The sequence below is a fragment of the Micropterus salmoides genome, unplaced genomic scaffold (genome assembly GCF_014851395.1).
Source record: "Micropterus salmoides isolate LMB-PRFRI ecotype aquatic unplaced genomic scaffold, ASM1485139v1 Ms_hic_scaffold_10, whole genome shotgun sequence".
NCBI lineage: Eukaryota > Metazoa > Chordata > Actinopteri > Centrarchiformes > Centrarchidae > Micropterus > Micropterus salmoides.
The window spans coordinates 29,348,828-29,370,571 of NW_024040041.1; the positions used below are offsets into that span (position 1 = coordinate 29,348,828).

Genomic DNA, 21,744 nt, shown 5'->3' on the forward strand with positions numbered 1-21,744 from the left:
CGGGTTATTTCATGACCCACGTTAGGGGCGGGTTGTTACGTGCTTTCCACACTTATGGTTGACCAATAATATAAATCTGTTTAGATAAAAAAAATATATCAGCGTGCTTTTTAGTGGTTATACATGGTGTCAATATCTAAAATGTAAAAAAATTCAACAGTTTTTTCTTCCCCTCGCTTGGGCCTCAAGTGCGCATGGGCCCCTGTGCCCAGGCGACACAGAGCAGCAGAGGCTACATCCTGATAATAAACAGTACGGCCTTCAGCCCCAGGCCCGTTTAAGACCATGCTTCAGTGCCCATCTAGTATCTGAATAAACATGTAAATTGCATACCTGCTCTTTTCTGTACAGGGGTTCTTTACTGCAGCTCTCTGCCTCGGGCTTTCCATGTATGCACATGGATGGGCAGGGAGGTGCTCTCCCCGCCTCATGGCTTTCCACGTAGGCGTGTGGATGGGCAGGGAGGTGCTCTCCCCGCCTCATGGCTTTCCACGTAGGCGTGTGGATGGGCAGGGAGATCCAAGAACAGAGCCATACTGCCTTGTCTACAATTCCGCAATATTAGTCTTTGATGAAAGTTGTGCTGACTGAACTAGCTTGTATGTGTTTTCTTGGAGTTGACAGGTCCTCTTCCCTCCTTAACTGTGACATAATAACCAGTACTCTGAGGTATATTTTAGTCTGTTGACTGTGGCAAGGCAAGACAACTTTATTTGAATAGCACATTTCAACAACGAGACAATTCGAAGTAGGCCTACTTTACATTAAACATAAAAGCAACATAGAAACATAAAAAGACATTTAAATACAATTGCAACAGTTAAATAAAAAATAAACCAAACCAGGACAGTTAAGTGAGTGGAGAGATCCCATTTTTTGGTCTTAGCGAGGACTGGAACAGCAGCGTTCTGGTCGATTTTTTAGAGAGACCTGTAAAGACGCCATTACAACAGTTGAGTCGCCTGAAGATAAATGAATAAAAAAGTTTTATCATTATTTCAGATGTTTTATAATGTCCTCCAAGTTTTTACTGCTGAATGGATCTGTTTCCATTGCAAGTATTAAAAGAGGAACAACAGCCGACCTGGCATTTTCAATGGAGCGTATGACAGTCGTCGTAGTAGCTAATGTTTCTGGTACTGAAAATTTAAAGTGACTCTATGATCAGCTAATCTAAGGAGAACAAACACAAGCTTTGTTCCAGTCCCCGATATCTCCTGTCCTCTCTTGTACTCGGGACCAAAGCCAGCTTGCAGCCTGAGGTCCAGGAGGCAAGGACCCAGCAGCCTGAGGTTTAAAAACGTCACATTTTTAAAACATCATGGCTAGGAGGAGCCAGGCAGCAATCATCGGTACAAATCCCTTAAGACTCTTATTATGTGATGCTTCAATTGTGCATATTCTCAAACTAATTTTCAATTAAAGTAGTACAAACCATTTGACACACAGAAAGAATGGGGTACATTCAGGCCCTGGAAGCTCTGGGGCCCAAGTGCAGCTGCCTGCTTTGCGCGGGTGGTAATGCAACCATGTTTTTTCCCCCAAACTTCTCTATATGAACTTTAATTTTCACAGACATTTAGAGCAAACCCTCTCCAGAAATTATTTAGAGAACAAGAAACAACCTCAATCTTCTTTTTTAAATGTGTGTGCGTGTGTGTGGTGTGTGTGTGTGTGTGTGGTGTGTGTGTGTGGTGTGTGTGTGTGTGTGTGTGTGGTGTGTGTGTGTGTCTGTGTGGACATGTATTACTCATGTTGTGGGAACATAAATCTGTTTATGCACTCACATACTGGGGGCTTGCCTTCCTTTTGGGGACAAAACCCAAGTCCCTATAACATAAATCATTAAATCTTCAGCATGTGTGTCAAAACATGCTTATAACATTTTATTTTATGCGTGCTTTTGTTTAAAAAGCTAACTGTGGAAAAGACATTTTTAGAAAGTTTAAAGAAACATGTGTTTGTATTGTGTGAAAGACAAAGAAAATCCTAAGTTTGTGTGTGTATGGATTGTCAGTTTAACCAAAGATTTAGAGCTCTAAAAAAAGCAGTGAGTCTGAGGAAGAGTGGTGTTTCTGTCCTGGGGATGTTTGTGTTGTCGTGTTCTCGGGGAAAGACAAGCTCAGAGGACGTAATAGGTTTGTCTGTGTGTATACCAGGCCCCTTGGGTGGAGTTGCTCCTGCTCATATCTTGGAGATAGATCTTCCCGAGCGCCAGCCGCTGGTGCCAGGGAGTCCGGCAGCCTCAGTGGGACCTGGAGACGGACAGCAGGGAGAGATGGGAAAGGATGTGTTGACAAATCCTGCCGGAGCCTTCAGCCTTTTGAGACTGCGAGACTAGAATGTTAAGAGTTTGTCTCTGCTTTGTATTATTCCTCTGTCTCCCAGGCATGAAGGCCCAGCAGGTTGTTTGTTCATTTTCAGCATGAAGCCGAGTCTCCCTACAGTGATTAAGCACATCCTGACCTCAGCTCTGCTCTCCCACCATCAACTATCCTAAAAACAAATGAGGAGCAAGAAACGAGCCACGAAACTGCAGCCATGCGATGTGAACTTACACAGAGAAACATCTGTGATATTCAGTTTTCAAGTCTTATAGTTTGTGGATGATAGTATACGGTATGTGGAATAAAAAGTCTGATAAACAGCTTCTGTGACAGAAAAACAATGAATGTTGGGATTGATTCTCTTTTATCTTTAACATACAGATGACTTGTTAAAATGAATTAAACTTTGACGATCTCAAAATGCTGATGAATATGATGCTCTGAATGATTTACATTACAAGTACATTTTGCTGCCAATACATATTTCTGTTTCTTCAAGTAAAGATGTAAATGTAGGACTATGTGACATTATGGCTTTTACACAAGCAAAAGATCCAAATTCTTCTTATTTTGGTTAGTTAGTTCTAACGTGACGTGAATGTTAATGTTGTTAAGCAGGTATTGCACAACACATATTACAGCTGAGGCTGATGGGAATGCTTTGCATTTGTTTTGGTCATAAATCAAAGTATTGGAGGAATTTAGATTCTTTATAATGGCACTCAATGAAAAGTCAGAGAATCAGCTAAGTTCAAATAAAAAAAATAATATATATATATATATATATATATATATATATATCCATCCAACGCTTGTCGAAACGTTTCCCTTAAAACCGCTAATGTGTCCCTCAGGGTGGCACTTGAGGAAAGGTCAGAGGTTCACCAAAGTCAGCACCATATTTCTGCATGATATTCTTTAAAACTCAGTCAGTATTTTTTGTGATATGAAGATAGCATCAATCAGAGTTCCCAGATATTTGTAACTACTGGGGATCCAGTAACAGTGACACTGTAACTTTGTTAGTTTGTTGTAGCTGAATGTTATCTATAGGCTACTAAATGTGTGAATTTAGGTTTCCTTTGTCATCATAAGAAAAACATGTGAAGTTACACTGAGGTAAAAGCTAAGATTACAGAAGTGAGAGAATAAAGCTGAAAAAGAAAAGTTCTTAGTCACAGTTACACAACAAGACTGTTTTGGTTACATCCACCAGTGAGGTTGTTTTAAGTGGGAACTGATCCAGTCTCCTTAACTGGGCCAAAGGGGAATATTTTATTCAGTCTGAACTGGCCTGTAGGTTAGAGGGCAGTGAGAGCAGGGAGGCGATGTGGTGAACGTGATACTTTTTCTCCACTGTGTCTTCAGACTGTTTGAGTTACTGCAGACGCGCCATGAGGTCAGCAAGGAGGTGCTGTTACACAACCAGGAGACAGCTGATGGAAGCTCCTGCTGCGCGGCGCTGTGAACCGAAGCTCGGTCAGAAACTTGAAGCTGCAGGCAGATGAAGAATTACACTTTTTCTATTTTATATAAACCAAGAGTGTGGAAATATAACCAATATTTACTTGTGACCTTTTTTACATCCCATAAAAGAAGGACTTGGCCAGAACTGGCTGTTATTTTGAACATTATATAATATTTACCAGCCGCAGCATGGCTGGTATTGTTTTCACCTTGTGAGTGTGTGTGTGTGTGTGTGTGTGTGTGTGTGTGTGTGTGTGTGTGTGTGTGTGTGTGTGTGTGTATGTATGTATATGTGTGATCATGGCAAAATGTGATCCAGGAGACACCTACTGTAGCGGGAACAAATTTACATCTCTCACATTACATGTTTCATTGCACCGAACAAATGTGGTGTTGCGGCTGGTCTGATCCCATTGCAAGTTACTTAATATGTCAGGCTGATTTTTGGGGGAATGTGTATAAAAGTTGCACAAGACATTAAGAATAGCAGCTGTAAAAGTCTTTGGTTTGAATATTTCATGCAGAGTAAATTTCATAAAGATGATACTGAATGTGATAAAGCAGGCTTGGTCAACAAGAATGAATAAACTTAAAATTAAAAGAGAAAAGTGGATGTTGAGGGGTTAAAAAACTTTCAGTTTTACATACAAAGATGCTTATAGTGGTACCACCATGTGGTTGATCGCTGTCATTTTTGATTCCAGACAAAAAATGTATTCTCCCCAAATCTTTACAATGGATATGGTGATTACAACATCATCATCGTAGATTGTCATAATGGACAGAAATATGAGAAGAAGTCCCAGACTGACAGATAACAAAACAATGTGGATGGCACTGAGCCTTTTTAGTTGTCAAATCAGTTCAACTTTCCTTCTCTATCAAACTCCCCTGAGTCTGATGATGACGTGCAAGAGTGACCTCATCTCAAACACGAAGAAGAAGAAGAAGACTGGAGGAGGGTGGGGTCTCACCTCTCGGACAGCAGTGGGTGACAGACGGACCGAGGATCTTGCAGATCTGATAAGGGCCCAAAGAGAGCCCTTTCCTTCCTGAGTGGTGGACTGTTTGTGTTAGAGCGTTTTGCGTCTCTTCTTCTGGGTGTGGGAACCTGCTCCTCCCAAAGTTCATGGTTTCCTCTCGCGAAGGACCCACCACCAGCCTGCATGTGTGTCATTCAGCTTTCAGCTGAATGAAGTGGGTTATATGCACCTTCAATATCCTGTATCCACCTTATTTTCCTGTTTTTTTTTATGTATAAGCATGTATAAGCACAATGTTAGCTTCTGTGTTAAGGTAAATATACTGCATATGTATTGACCATGTGTGTCATGCATTAATGAAGCTACCTTAAAATTGTTCATTGTTTGGAAAAAAGGCAATATAAATAAAGTATTTTTTTTAAATGAATAGCTTGTTGGGTGCTAGGAATTATTTTCCTCAGTCAGAATCACAAATGCTTGATAAAAATATGTTTTATGTTATTTTAAAATAATGAACAGAATAGAAAAAAAGAAAACTCCCACTGGTGCATTTTCAGAACATGCCTGCACCAGTTGAACAAGAAAACATGGGAAAGTTTCCAAACTCATCATGAATACATTTGCATTAATTTAAGATTTGGTTTCAGTGCAAATGATAGATACTTTTCTCTGGTGACTTCCAGAATGATACATTTCCCTGACAGACTCTGTGTGTTTTCTTACAGTTTTGTCTTGGTTTAAATGTCTCTGTGCTTTTTGTGTTGCAGCCCACATTCACACCCAGTTTAAACCAGCAGGGGAGCTGTAAAACTGACTCCACGCCATTGTCTAGTGTATATCGTCACAGCAGCATGTTCACTCTTTCCCAGGAATTTCACAGAGGAATTTCCAAGGCTGTTAAAAAAAAAACAAAGGTCTCATCGAAACACGCCTCCCCCACCGGGGCTCACAGTGATGCTGTTTACACTTGCCCAGGAGGATAAAAGGAGGCCGTGGCAGGGTCTGGTTCCCTTGTGGACAAGGATCCAGGGTGGTGACCTGCTGCTTTATGGGGCCACAGCTCCAACTGTCACAATCTACCTCTTTGTCCATCTCTCAAGTCAAATTCCCACTTCCTCAAACACATTTGTTGTTCTCCTCCAATAATCTGCCAGATGTAAGTGGAGCTTCCCTCCTTTCCCTTCATCACCCGAATGCCAAACCCTCATCTTACCTGGCCTGGCCTAAGACCATGCTTCAGTGCCCATCTAGTATCTGATTAAACATGTAAATTGCACACCTGCTCTGTTCTGCACAGGGGTTCTTTACTGCCGCTCTCTGCCTCGGGCTTTCCATGGATGGGCAGGGAGCTGCTCTCCCCTGCCTCACGGCTTTCCATGTAGGCGCGTGGATGAGCAGGGATATCCCAGAACAGAGCCATACCGCCAAACGCCAAATATAACTTTGCATTATCAGTATTTCTGTATTTATGTTCACACTGTCGCTGACTTTCTGATAAATCAGATTGTTATTGTCATGTTACTCTTATCAATATGTAAAATGCACAGGAGAGGCAAGTCTTTGTTTATGCTGCAGACCTTGCAGTCTACAGCCATGCTAGCGACTGTAGACACAGTGTTGCTTTGAGCTGTATGTTCATTTCAGCGTGCTCACAATAACAATGTTAACATGCTGATGTTTAGCAGGTTTAACTTAGTTTTGAATGTTATCATGCTAACATTTGTTAATTAGCACCAAACACAAAACACAGCTAAAATTGTATTTTATTTTATGTCATTAGTTTTGTGGGAGGACAAAATGAAATTCTGGAGATCGCCAAAGTTATTACGACTTATTCTAAAGGAAAACATGAATTTTTAAACCAAAATTTATTGCAATCCATCCAATAGTTGTTGGGTTATATCAGTTGGGACCAAAGTGGTGGTGGTGGAACTGCCGGTTACCAGTGCCGTCCATAGAGCCATGGCACCAGTGTGGCATAAACACAAAGAAGAGAAAAGTAGAATAAAGTAACGAAAATTCACTCAATGCTGTTAAAGTGGAATACGTTTTTAAAATAAAATAAATAAAAAAAAAAAAAAAAAAGTGGAATACGTTGTCCCCTATTGATTTAAGTAAATAACAAACAAACAAGTGCAGGAGAGAATGTAATCTATAGGCACAGAAAAATAGGACTACATAATTATGAATACATTACATTTATTCATTTAGCTGATGCTTTTATGCAAAGCGACTTACAATTGCTATATACACTCACCTAAAGGATTATTAGGAACACCATACTAATCCTGTGTTTGACCCTCTTTCGCCATCAGAACTGCCTTAATTCTACGTGGCATTGATTCAACAAGGTGCTGAAAGCATTCTTTAGAAGTGTTGGCCCATATTGATGGATAGCATCTTGCAGTTGATGGAGATTTGTGGGATGCACATCCAGGGCACGAAGCTCCCGTTCCACCACATCCCAAAGATGCTCTATTGGGTTGAGATCTGGTGACTGTGGGGGCCATTTTAGTACAGTGAACTCATTGTCATGTTCAAGAAACCAATTTGAAATGATTCGAGCTTTGTGACATGGTGCATTATCCTGCTGGAAGTAGCCATCAGAGGATGGGTACATGGTGGCCATAAAGGGATGGACATGGTCAGAAACAATGCTCAGGTAGGCCGTGGCATTTAAATGATGCCCAATTGGCACTAAGGGGCCTAAAGTGTGCCAAGAAAACATCCCCCACACCATTACACCACCACCAGCAGCCTGCACAGTGGTAACAAGGCATGATGGATCCATGTTCTCATTCTGTTTACGCCAAATTCTGACTCTACCATCTGAATGTCTCAACAGAAATCGAGACTCATCAGACCAGGCAACATTTTTCCAGTCTTCAACTGTCCAATTTTGGAGAGCTCTTGCAAATTGTAGCCTCTTTTTCCTATTTGTAGTGGAGATGAGTGGTACCCGGCGGGGTCTTCTGCTGTTGTAGCCCATCCGCCTCAAGGTTGTGCTTCACAAATGCTTTGCCGCATACCTCGGTTGTAACGAGTGGTTATTTCAGTCAAAGTTGCTCTTCTATCAACTTGAATCAGTCGGCCCATTCTCCTCTGACCTCTAGCATCAACAAGGCCTTTTCGCCCACAGGACTGCCGCATACTGGATGTTTATGCCTTTTCACACCATTCTTTGTAAACCCTAGAAATGGTTGTGCGTGAAAATCCCAGTAACTGAGCAGATTGTGAAATACTCAGACCGGCCCGTCTGGCACCAACAACCATGCCACGCTCAAAATTGCTTAAATCACCTTTCTTTCCCATTCTGACATTCAGTTTGGAGTTCAGGAGATTGTCTTGACCAGGACCACACCCCTAAATGCATTGAAGCAACTGCCATGTGATTGGTTGATTAGATAATTGCATTAATGAGAAATTGAACAGGTGTTCCTAATAATCCTTTAGGTGAGTGTATGTCAGAGGCCACACGCCTCTGGAGCAACTAGGGGTTAAGTGTCTTGTTCAGGGTCACACTGGTGGATGTGTCACAGTGGGGAATTGAACCCAGGTCTCTCGCACCGATGGCATGCGTTTTATCCACTGCACCATCACCACCCCCGTGAATAGAAAGGGGCTATAGGTAAGTTAAGACCCATTTAGTTGGTTCCATCAGTGTGCTGCATAGCAGCTTCAATATTTTTGGTTCTGACTCAATTACTACAAGATGCTTCCTAATGATCTGAGTACATGAAATTTACAATTAAACTAAGTGGACAATCAAACTTGTCACTTGCCAGAAAAATACAGAATCTGTCTTGAAAAGCACTATTGAACACAAGAACAGCTGACGTGATTTCTGCGCAGGGAGCGGCTTAAATTCAATTAGGAAAGCAAAGCTTCAGGCTATAGCTGAAACTTGTTGGAAACAGATGTGGGATTGTTTGCATGTAATTCTTTATTGTATATGTGAGTATGAACTATTGAGCAGAATTTTTTTCCAGAACGAATGCTTTGGATGTATCCTGATCATGAAGTCACAATAATACACACTGTGTTGCAGATCTGGGTACATAAACTGTGTGAGGAGGTTGGACAGACCGTGGAAACAGTTTGTGGAGTGAGTTGGAGGTTTGAGGCTCAGGCAGGAAGGTTTCAGCTCTACAAAGTAGCTCAGCTGTTCAGATGAAAAGGAAACAAAATGTTGTGAAGAAGCTACTTCCCATGACATCATTGTGTTTGTTAAATGACCTCTGCGGGAAAGTCAGACACACCTTCTCTTTCCTCCCTCAGCCATTCAAATGATTCACTTAATTCATAGACAAGGGTGTATAAATGGTTATAGTCACCAAGATTGTCCTTGAAACACCAAAGAAGATACTGTAAAAACTTTATAATCACAAGAATGAGCTGCAGGTTGACAAAATACGTTTTGAGTTTTATGGAAAGTCATCTAGAGACTTATACCACATGCCTTTTAAACTATTTTCTTTCCCTCTTCATTCCAAAATCTGAAATCTGACTATGGGAGGTCCAAAGCATATTTTATTTAGAGGCTCCTGTAGCAGTAAATGTCCATACATGTTACAACAGTGAAAACAACAGATACTGTGTCTTTACTGTCTCCCAACCTGTCTTAAATATTCTTACTGATTGTGAGGAAAACTGTAGCCAAAGTCGACATTAAACATTTACATAAAAAATACACAAAGGAAAATCATACGAGCACAAGGCGATTTCTAAAATGCTCAAGGCAACAGTTGTTTTCATTATCAATGTCTCTGCCTTTACTCGATCAATCAACTACTTGTTTGTTTTTAAAAATTTCAGAACAAAGTGACAAATTCCTGAAGCCCAATAACTATTAAATGATCAAAACAATTGCAAAGGTGAGCCGTGGCAGGAAGACTGGTGGAAACGTGAGTCAGGTGGAGAGAGGAGTTTGTTAATAAACGTTAGGAAAACTTGCACTTCCTGTACGTGCACAACAATTTCCTCTCCCTCGTTTTCACCAAATTCCGAAATTATAGAGTGACAGTTAATACTGGATGTGCCTGTGTGCAGTACACTACAGCAAGATGTTTGTTTTATTTAGCCTCTAGTGGTACAAGTACATTTTCTTAACTTGAGTATTTAAATTTCAAACTACTTTAAACTTCTACTCCAGCTCATTTCAGAGGGAAATATTGTACTTTTTACAGCACAATATTTATAACTATCTGACAGCTCCAGATTATAGGGAATGATTATAAACAAAGCTTATGATGAATTTTCAAACTATGAAGAATTATACAATTGAGTTTAAGCAGGTGTGAAAAAATGATATATTATCAATTAACAAAATATAAAGTATTCTTTTAGGTACACTTGGAACCTGGCAGGTAGGTTGGCCCAAACATCTTGGAAAACTACCCACAGTATTTAGTAGATTAAGTATATAATTTCCCGCCCTCCTGTCTAACACACAGTGGGGAATATGGAAATTCCCACTTTCGATAAGACTCGTGTCCTAATCAGAACCCCTCTAAGATCTGGCAGTGATTATCTCAGTTATAACAGGATATTCTGATGTCTTGGCTGCATGTGATGTTCATTACTGCTTCAACAGTGGGACAAGGGGGATTGACAAAGTTCATGCTGGCCTGGACTTTTAACTCCATATGATCTGGATTGTAGCCTTGGTGTCTTCAGAAAAGATCTTTTTCACTGTTTCAAAGTTTAGAAACATAATTGGACTGGTTTCACACTTTCTAGAACTCTGTGATAAATGTTGTCCATAAATGATCAATGTTGACCTGTCTTTTAATCTCATTGATTTTAGATGTCAAGAAAGGTTCTGTAAATAAAGAGATCACATCATTATTACACTAAAGCTCTGGATGTTCCACTGAAGTGAGACTCATTTATCCTCTGGAGCTTAAAACAACATCATATGTGCCCATTGACACAGATTTCTTTAAATCAGTTGCTTTACATGCTCTCGTCAGACATTTATTTGATCTATATTCTTTATAATAACAGGCTTTTTACTATATTTTCTTTTCAGCCATCTACAGTATCACTCTTGTACTTTTGTGGGAGGATGAACAAGAAGCTTATTGGCCATGTATGCAATGTTCTCGTCTTTTGCAATGCATGTGCGTCAGAGGAGTACACTAATCACAGTCTAGGGAAAAACCTAACAAACCAAACAAACTGCCTGTAAATAAAATTAAAAAGTCCTAGTCCTAGTGAAGCAACTGGTCCTGATTTTTCCCACACACATATGGACGCAATCATTCTTGATGCATGATGAGACTGACAACAGAGTGTTAACTTTCCTTTTTTTCTGTCGTTTTTTTGTGTTCCACCTCTTTCTTCTTCCTCTTCTGCTGTTGACTACAAACTTTAAACTATAGAAAGAGGATTCTGATGTGGCGTAGCAGTGAATGAAATTGTTGAATTCAACTCCAAAGAAAAGCTGATGCTGTGTCCAAAAATCTACATACAAAACATTCATACAAAATGTTCTTACAAGCCCTGTTTTCTTTAAACAAATAACTTTTGTTCTACTTCTTGTGATGTGTAGTACATTTAATTGGTAAAAAAAAAATCTCATCTGTAAATCAGATATCGGTGAAATGTGTTCCTGATAGCTTTATACGCTTCTCTAAATCTCTGCTCTTATGGAGGAAAATGTAACAAAGGACAGTTTTTGACAGTATTACACGCCTGGGTATATTTAGGAAGTGGCAGGTCCTTGCAATAACAATAGCAAAGGGATAAGAAAGTAATAGAATAAAAGCACCTACACCAAAGCAGCTTATTTGAAAGTTAATCTGCTGTCTCAGCAGTTTATGAGCACGCAGATCATGGGTGTGGACACTTCTAATCAGTTAAATAAACAGAAATGACATCAGACAGTGGAATATGTGATGTTTTTAATGATTAAAAGTCATACTTTTCTTGGTCTTCAATGATGATTTTATTTTTGAATCAAAAGAAACTCAAATTTTAAAATCAATTTAAAGAAAATCTGAATATACAGTAGCTCGCTGTAAGACACATTATAGACAGTATTGTTTTAAATTACTGTTGCACATAAACGTTCAAATCTGCATTAATTTATTCCTTTGGCCACTAGGGAGCAGAACAACTCTACAAGAAGTTGGCAGACTCTGGCAGACAGCCCTGACATATTAGCAACCACCAAGTTTGATAAGACCAAAGTGTTAGCATATAAGCACACATCCAGACACAGAGAAACATTGTCATCTCATTGGAGTTGTCTTTTTGTCCACCTGATGAAAGTCCAGTATTCAGTCCTCTTTTAGCTCTGTTTTGGTCTCCACCATCTCCTGAGGGAAATAGCTGGCTTTTTAGTTCCACTATGTTCACCGCTAACTTTGTCTGTCTGCTGTTTGGTACGTCGTGTAGGCCTACAGTGGGTTCTTAGAGCTTGTTTAGCAAAAAACGCTGAATGCTGCGGCTGGAAACATGGCTGATGAGAGCACTAAGACTGGACCAAAACTAAACAATGAGGCAGAAGAGGCTAAAAGACTACATAAAGACTACAGTGTACGTTGAGCATTTAAAAGTTAGTTGTCAAGTATAGATTTTGTCTTGTTTTCAGTAGCTGTTAATGGTTTCCAGTTGTTGCTTTTGAAACAATTTGCTATTTGCTATTACTGTTGTTGAGAGCAGCTAACTGAAAGGTTAAGATTTATAAATTTTATATTTAGTCAAGTTCATGTAAAACTTTGAAGGATAATGATTTTTGGAGTGTTGTATTGAGGATTATGTCACAGTCCTGTTGAAGTGGGATTTACTGTAAAAATGGGAGGAACTGGCCAGGAAGAGCTTTCTCTTTATTATGTGGTGGAATGAGGGCGAAGCGAGTCGACAGTACCTCTGGGACTGTGGGCAGCCAACACTTCAGACACTCTAAGAACCACTGGCAGCACATGAAAGAATCCAAGAGAGAGCATATCGTGCAGAGTTAGTGACTGCCACTGTCACACAGTAAAATACTGCTGGCTGTTATTATGTTAAATGGAGAGGTTTTGCACTTCAACATAAACGCCTTGTAGAAGGTGTGTCAAAATTGAAACAAGATCATTTTCAGGCCAACAATGATCCTCAGTGGGCTGAATGGATTTTAGAGACCTGAGGAAGAGTCTTCCTGCTGATAGTGGCAATGTTTTCTGTTCGTTGGCTAAAGTAATCAGCGTGGTTTGAACTATATACAGTTATTAGCAGCATGGCTCTAGGGATATGCAATGTTGATGGGTTGGTCGGTCCACCACTGTGGTCCAGGCTGAAATCTGAAACAATCAGAATCTGAAAAGGTCCATGGTGAGAGGGGTAGGCCACAATCTTTCCTGCCTTTCTCAGGGTCCTGGAGGACTACAGGTCCTGAAGGGATGGCAGATATGCTAAACAACTATTGGATGAATCGTTATGAAATTTGGCAGACGTCCCCCTTAGGGTAAATTGTTATCACTTTGGTGAGCTCCAGAATTTTATAGCTATAAAACCAAAAACATTCCCATCAGCCTCAGCTCTATCTGTTTAACATTAGCATGTTCACATGGCCATTGCGTTGCCATTGTGGTGGAAGGCACAGCTGTGCCTAATAACTGCCTCACAGAGTCACTAGCATGGCTGAAGACTCTTAGCACTAATTAGCCCTTCGTTTAAACAGCTTATATTTATTAAGACAAATTGCCGTTGCTTTTGCTGCAAACTTAATTCAAATAATTATGTATTCAGTAGAGTGCAGCTTGTTTGTTTGATTTTATAGACTGATAAATGTACAGTATAGGCCCACAGTGTACAGGTTTAGGTCTTGGGACTTTCAAAGTTAATGTGTTTATGCATTCAGGAAGTCCTTTTTTCTTTATTGCATCATGGAGCAGACACACCTCTCTGGGCAGGAAGGAGCTGAGCTGGTGCGTGAGACTGAGAAGCGTTTCATAGATACAGCTTGGCTCACCTTTATGCCCAGATCTGACGCTGGAGTTTAACTTCCTTCCAGTGGGCGGTGTACTGTCAAGCAGCAGTGACACTAACACATCCCTGCTGCTGCTGCAGCTGTTGTTCATGTTTACAGTCCTCAGAGCAGATCTTCAATGTGTTATCATTGTCCCTGTTTAGTTGTTGAAGCAGGTTACAACATTACAATGTCAACAGATTGTTTTGTTACACTAGTGGTGTGGCTCTAGAGATGGCGATGTCGGCCGATCGGTCCACCAATTTGTTTCAGACAGAAATATCTCAATAACTATTGATCGGAGTGCCATGCAAGTTTCATGTTTCATGTTCACATTCATGTTCCTCAGAGGATAAATCCTAATGACTCCAGTGGTCCACTGACTTTTCCACATGTGTCACCATGCGGTTTGCGTTGGTGGTTTTAAGGGAAATGTCTCAACAAATATTGTAAATGGTAACATGCTAACACGTTAAACGGTAACATGCTAACACGTTAAACTGTGATGATGAACACTTGAAATCTTAATATCCCAATACATGTCACTTACAGTTAACATAACACCTTTTATATTTTCATGGAGCAGTCCAGTGTATCCTTTCATTGTGCAGCTTTTAGTCCTTTTATTGTTCAACCTTTAATGTTTGATGTATGTCCATGGTACAGTGTATTTTTATTGAATGATTATTACTTTCCTACTTCTGTGACGCTGGAACTGCACCCAAGATTTTCAACAGCTGCTGCACTTGTGTATATGGTTGTGTGACAGTAAAGATATTGTATTTGATTTTGTTGAACTTGGTAAACAATATACCAGCTAAACATCTGCATGTTAGTTAGCCATTCATATTTAATTCAAAGCACCTCTGTGCTTTTATTACAGCTTCAAAGAACCTCTGACAATTGCAGTGGCACACTACAGAAGTGGAAAAATGGGAAAATAACTAACAACTAACTTGTGGGTTTTGAAGCAACATGAAACTTTTCATATGAATCAGTGGCAAAACAATCTGATGAAAAGGATTACCTAGAGTTTAGTTTTGTTCTCCATCTCGTGACGCCCAATAGATGTATCTTTGCTCTCAAAGTACAGTGCATGATGCACTCAGCTTTGGCCCTTTCTTGGAACAGATCTTATCATCACAGCATTAGTTCCTTCTGCGGCAACAGAGCATTGCAGAATAATGCTAACAATCAGACGACCTAAACCAGGTCAAATAAAACAAGTCTCTGAAACATTTTGTCTTCTCTGTGTTCCAGAAAATGACCGAATGTCACTTCAAGCCAGGCAGCTGGGTCGCATAGCTGTCAGGTCAGGTCTGTTGGGCCTGTTCATGCTCTGTCTGCACAGCTGTTTTATTAGACTGACTGAACTGACTGGACCAGGATCCCTGTAATGCTGAACTCATTATGTTTAATTGTGTTGGATTTGAACAATGTGCAATCAGTTGTGTTGAAGTCAGGAATTTCAGACTTCAGCTTGTTCAGTGTTTTGCTTTTCTTTTGTTGAAAGAGAGGTTGAAATGAAAGTACATAGTAGCCTACTATACTTACCAGTAAGTACAGTGTTGAGGTTCTGGTACGTAACATTTTAAAAGAGACTTTCTTTCCCTTCACTTCATTTCAGAAGGAATTTTTGTACTTTTCAATCCACTATATTTAACTGAAGGCTGTTGATAGTGTACTGTGTCCCCTTTGCAAATTCTGATTTTACATTAAACATGACAGAAAATATCACTTTTGTCTGTACGTTTGTTCCTTATAATTTCATCTTGTTTGGTCTTTCCTGCGTTTCTTAATTTTTTTCTTATTTATTTAATCCCTATCTTCCTTGATTTGTGTCTTTCTTTCTTTCATCATTCATTTCCTTCTCTCCTTCCCATGTTTCCGGATTTCTTTCTTTTCTACTCCTCCTCTTTCCTTCATGTCTTTCTTGATTATTTATCTGTTTATTTATTTCCTTTATTCCGTCCTTCTGTCCTGTCTTTAATAAATTTTGTCCTTGTCTCCCTCCCTTATCTGATCTAAACCCGCATAAGTGGATACAAGGTTTTCATCCACCAATAAGTACTTTTAAAACTTGTAATAGAATACTTCTCTGGTGTGATGTAACTAATTCCACTTAAAGAATTTAAGTACTTCCTGTTTATTGATAAACTAACCCAACTACGTGGCACTGAGTGGAATGACAACCGCGTGAGGCACAAAAAGTGACGCACACAGTCCGTGCATGAGGTGCCAGCAGTGTGTAAAGAGGGTAAAGACGCTGGCGGGGAGCACCTGTCAAACTTCATATCAAGTCACCCGTTTTTCCACCTTCAGCCTGCCTCCCTCTAACCTGACAAACAAGCAGGAGATGACTCACTGTGTCATGTGTCCCATAAATGGGTTATTGATCTGATCTCAGAGTTCATACAGTACCACCCTATGGCTGATTGCGTGTGTGTTAGTGATCTCGCAAAAGTGATAAAGTGTGTTGTAGGTTCTCTTCTGGCGCAAGAAAACCATTTAGTTGTAGTGTCTGGTGTCACAGGGATGCATAGCAACGCAAATGCATGCCTATAAATATACTTCCACGTCCAGGCTATTTTAAACCTAACAGGGTCAAACAGAAGAGTTCAACTTCCTTTTACCAGAGGGAATTTATGTCCTGGAATGTTTAATTATCTGGAGAAATGTTTAATTATCAGACAAATTAACTGATGATTATTTAGGCAATGTATAAGAAGAATAAAGAGTGTTACTTAACACAGTCATAACATATAACATACAATGCAATTCTGCAACTAAAAATTGGGAAAACAAACTCTAGACTTTAAAAAAATGGATGTAGAATGGATATAGCCAGTTAAAGGGTTAGTTGAATTAAACTATGAGAAAAACAACATTTTTGAGTTGTGTCTAGCCACTCACATGTTTAACTTTGATAATGAGGTTAAAGGTTGATTTTAATTTGACAAAATGATTTCTAGAGGTTCTCTCATCTCATGACCATCATCAGTGGATGTTATCACATGAATGAAGTTTGGAATTTCAGCAGTTATAAGGACACCTGTTATCATGTGAGCTACATACTTAGGAGGGGAATGAAATTAAGCATCAAGCACAGCAATTGCTCATTATATCACATGGGGTGTGTCACAGGGAATGAATGACAACCAAAGCAGCATCTGGGATGCCTCACAACATCCTGACAAAATTATTATTTTTGCCTTCTCTCAAACTGTTTGGCAAAGTTTAGAATTTCACCAATGGAGCGCTCTTTGGTGCCATTAACATGTTGTTGTTGATCCACCTCCTTTAACCTAAGCACGTTACAAAACGGTGAACTACGATTCATCAGGATCAAGTGTATGCTCTGCCATGTCTCTTGTTTAAGAAATTATGACTTTGGTCACCTGATCTGACACAGTGACCATCTCTAAAGAGAAATATATCTGGGATTTCAATTGGTGCTAAATGGGAACAATGTTTATGGAAAGAAATGTTCAATGCCTAGAACAACATTGTGCTGGGATGGATGCAGATGGATTTCTACAAGTTGGCAAATACAATCGAAATCTGCGTGATAAGACACCATTAGAGATCAGTGAACGGACTTTAATTAGTTTAATTAGTTGTGATATCTGATGGCATTTATGAAACCTATTCATTTAACTGAACTCTAACGATATCACAATTCAATTTTTTTTTTTTTTTACCACATTCAGTTTGATTATTTTAAGTAATCAACATAAGGCAGAGTCTGTTAACTTGTGTGTGAAGGCTCAGGCACACCCATGGATGTCATAAGAAAGAAACATTCCTTTCAATTCTCCACTGAAAGCAAAGAGCTGAATGTTAATATAATATAAACTCATCACCTCTCCTACCCTACACTGTCTCTAAAGAATACAAACACTGACATCAACTCATCAAGAGTCAGATTTCCTGTAAACATTAAAAGCCTAAACAATTCACTGGCATGTGCCAATGGCTTGTAGTAATCAGTGTAAATGTCTGCCAGTAAGAACAATGGCTTTCTGTACAGCAATGCTGAAGATATACTTTGTCCATCTGTGAGCGCTGACAAGTTTATTTATCTGTAAAATGTTCCACTCAGAATATCTTCCTAATTCTTGATTGAATTTAATAAATTATCAAAATAATATTTATTATCAAAACGTTGTTTTTTATGTGGTTATGGTAAAACATTTGGTGTATCTGCATAATTTCGGCAGATGTATATTTCTGAAATTTGAAAAAGGAACATTTGGGGAAATAAGCTTATTTGCTTTCGCTTCTTTCGATATCAATTCCCTTCCGTCCAAAGTTAGAGGAAAAAAACCTGTAACACCTCTATGGCTCACTAGGTTACATATCCTTTTCTGATCTGTATGCAAATTAAAAAAGTGAAAACAACAATTTGTGGTTACGTATAGTAACTGTTTCTGTTAGAACTATTTTACACAACAGCCATGTAGGCTACAAAATGCTGAACTATTGCATTAACTCTTGAATATTGGTTTCTGTCCCAACAATCCAGCATCACTCGGGTTCTAATCAACACTGACCTTCTTTCCTCCCAGCTGTTAAACTATTACATGTTTCTGTATCAATGAGTTTATTAAATCTCATCATGTCCTGGTAACAGTTGTTACATGCAAATGATTATATAAAAACAAAACATATGCTGCATTTCATATTTTTTTTAGAGTATGGAAGTACACTGGACAATAAGTGATCATTACCCAACACAATATTAATTTTGATTGTTCCAAACTTGCCAAAATAGGCAATAGTACTCTAATTGTGGAGGAATCACTTATTTAATTTGTCAATAGATGCCATTTAATACTTGATGATAATGAATGAGTAAAGTGCCTTAAGAGAATATATATTTAAGGTTAAATATTCTCTCTATATATATAACGTCATGTACTAATCTAATCTGACATGCTAAACAGAATATATTGGCAGATTTTAAACAAAATCCTCACATCTAGTACCGTACTTCCATAACAGGCAGTTCATAATCATTCCCTGTGAGGTGAACAGACATTATAAACAGATATGTTATATGAAGATGAAGCACAGTAAATGAGGCATGAATCATTGTCCTGGATTTTCCAGTTTCCCTCTCCTTTCCTGGGCTTTTCAAACCACAATCCCTCCCATTACAATCAAAGCCACCACATCCAACAGCAGATTAATGGGAGACTTCCTCTACATCGCTTTGCACAGTGGTAATTAATCTTAATTGTGATACATTCCTCCTGGCAGCATTCCCAGCTCACCAGATGCCCCACAAATAAAACCCTTACAATGTCTTCAAAGCTTTGAGTTCTGGGCCTTGAGAATCTGCGGTCAAAGCTTTTATAGGTCAGATCCAAACACATGCTGAACAGCATCTGTCCACAGCTGGTTCTCCAACTCAGTCTTAAAATCAGACCTTTTCAGACGCAGAAAACCAGGATGTGTGTCATCCAGACACAGATAGTTCAAGTAAAAATACTCCTCTGGTTTGCAACCAGGGCGGTTTGGCTCTCCCTTCGCCTCTCCTTCTTCCTCTCAAGTCTTATCTTCCAGCAGACGGCGCTGGATGCTAAGAGCACCAGGCCGGCCGAGAGGAGCACCAGGCCGAAGTATGAGATGGTGGATCCGTGGGAGTTGAAGCTGTAAGCCACGGCGGTGACCACGATGCCGGCGATTAGGACCACCACACCAAACGGGACGGTGCAGCGATAGCAGGACAGCTCCGTCCCGCCGGTGGCTGCGGTCAGCTGGACTTCATTGACCAGTGGGATGTTTACCGTTGTCACGGGGGCTGCAGGATGCTCGTTGTTGTTTGCCTTATCAGGGGTCACTGGCGTTCTCATGGCGTCCTTATTTGCTTCTTCTGGCATTGCAGAATCAAGGAGCAGTCTGTTAACCAAGATGGTTCCTCGTTGTTGCCCCCTTTACCTCTTTCCCTTGCTAGGGTCTCCCAGTCTATGTGGAGAAAGAAACCATTTATTAAGTGAAAAGGAAGCAGTGAAAATGCAAAGAGTCAAACTTGTTGCTCAACGCAATTTTCCAGGAGAAAATGAGACCTTGCAGATGTTTTTTGTTAGCATTCAACACCACATTTCACAATTCAGCGCCACACGCTGCTTTAAAGTGACCTCTTTGCACAATCCCAGCCACCTCCTGGCCAAGTCAGAGGAGTTGTCTGAATGACGCAGGACCACTCAGCCCGCACGAGCTGAGACATTCCCTGGAGAGCGCAGGATATGACATTACAAACTGGTCTGTGAAATGCGAGGAGCTTCGAAATCACCAGCAATTTCACAAGCGCTCACCCCCCCCCCCCCCCCCCCCCCCTCTTATCTGCTGCGTGGAAAGCTGTGATTCAGACTCTGAGTGACAAAAAACAGCAGTACAGTTTCAGTTATACTTTCCATTGTTGTCAGGGTTTTAAAACACACTAGACCAGTGGTTCCCACACAGGGGCTCAGGCGCCATAACTACTACTGAGGTTATGCCACCTGTATTTTGGAGAATAATTTCCGAGCTGGGCTGAGTTTACATTTTACACTAAAAGTGACACATGGTGGGTTTTTAATTGGTTGATTCAGTAACAAAGGAGCGACTGTTTCCCCAACAGGATTTTATTCCCGACAGAGTAAAGATAATAACAACGGATAACCAAGTACACATGTGAGTGAGGGTTTGATGTTTTCCTTTTTCCTGTGGAATTGGAAACTTAATCTCTTCGGGTGTTGGACTGTTGGTACACCAAGGAATTCAAATTTATACAGTGCATTCCTCACAATTTTCTGCCATTTTATTAAAACACTGCTAAAGCAAAGAGTCTCAGGTTGAACTGCTCACAGCTCATAGACACAACCTGCGATGAGAGGTTGTCAGTGTGTATTGTTAGGCTGTTAAGGATGGTAAAACTGGAGGAAAAGACTAACATTTGGAAAAGGTTTGTAATTCCTATGACTACCTTGGAGTGGATTTTTGTTTTCTGTTGTTAAGTGAGGGAAGATGCGCAGATGGTAGAGTGAAAACCTGATGACAAAAGTAGCTTTTATTTTTAAACTTACTTGGACATTAAGTGGAATTTGTGCCTGTGAACATTTAAAGAAAAATTATCACTTTGGGGGGGAAGGGTTCAAGAGGTGAAACAGAAGAGAGTTGTAAAACTGTTTAAGCTCTAACAATAAAAGCCAATAAGAAGTATTTGATGTTGTTGTTGTTTTACTATTCTTGACAGGTGTTTTACATGTGTCTGTTTAGGCTGTAATTAACATTAAAGTTAGGTAATGTTTTGAAAAAATCCTCTAAATTTTCAGCTTTAGCTTGTCATTTCTGGTGAATCTACTTGACCTGCTCGACAAAGCTCTGTAAAGAAAGAAGAGAGTTTAGTTACCTCACAGCCGTTCTCCATGTCGCAGAGTCTCCACAATGCTCCTCTGCCGCAGTGAAACCTGTCTCTCATAAAATATTCAGTCAGATTGATCTAATTAAAAGTGAACGTTGTTTTCTTTTCTGTGTTGAAGGCATAGACTACAGTCTATGTTTGAACAACACACAGCGTCTCTCTCCGGGCTGGAATCTGACTCCCATTCATGAGAAACTCCTCAGGTTAAGAGCCGCTGGTCAGACTGCCATCCCCATTCAGTACAACTATTTCAAGTATCGGTGGCTGAAGCGAAGCGTAAAGTTCAGAACAATTAGTATAATATACCTTTTCCGGTTGTGCATTTCAAAATATTTCTCCTTTTGCTGCGAGCATTTGTGGCAATCGCTTTCAGTTCCTTGGACGCTTTTATTTTGAAAAAAAAAAAATCCTTTTAGATGAGTTGACAGTGGAGCGTGTTAAATATGAAGGAAGGTAAAGACTCATTATTATATTAGATTTGTTTCATACCATGCCAGAAATACAGAAAAATAAATAATTTAAATATTTGAAACAAAAGAGTAAAACTTACTTGCATGCAGATGTATTTAATTTGGGGAAATTTAGTTAGTTAGTTGGTGTAGT

General features: G+C 39.8%; 1 protein-coding gene across 1 annotated transcript; it reads right to left on the reverse strand.

Moving 5' to 3' along the window:
- Positions 1 to 16,396: 16,396 nt before the first annotated feature.
- Positions 16,397 to 21,381, reverse strand: tmem100a (transmembrane protein 100a). The gene is made up of 2 exons (XM_038707377.1): positions 21,130 to 21,381; positions 16,397 to 19,703 (listed from the first exon to the last, which is right to left on the reverse strand). The coding sequence occupies exon 2, from the start codon at positions 19,616 to 19,618 to the stop codon at positions 19,214 to 19,216; it is 405 nt and encodes a 134-aa protein (XP_038563305.1). The 5' UTR covers positions 19,619 to 19,703; positions 21,130 to 21,381; the 3' UTR covers positions 16,397 to 19,213.
- Between the last annotated feature and the right edge of the window lie 363 nt (positions 21,382 to 21,744).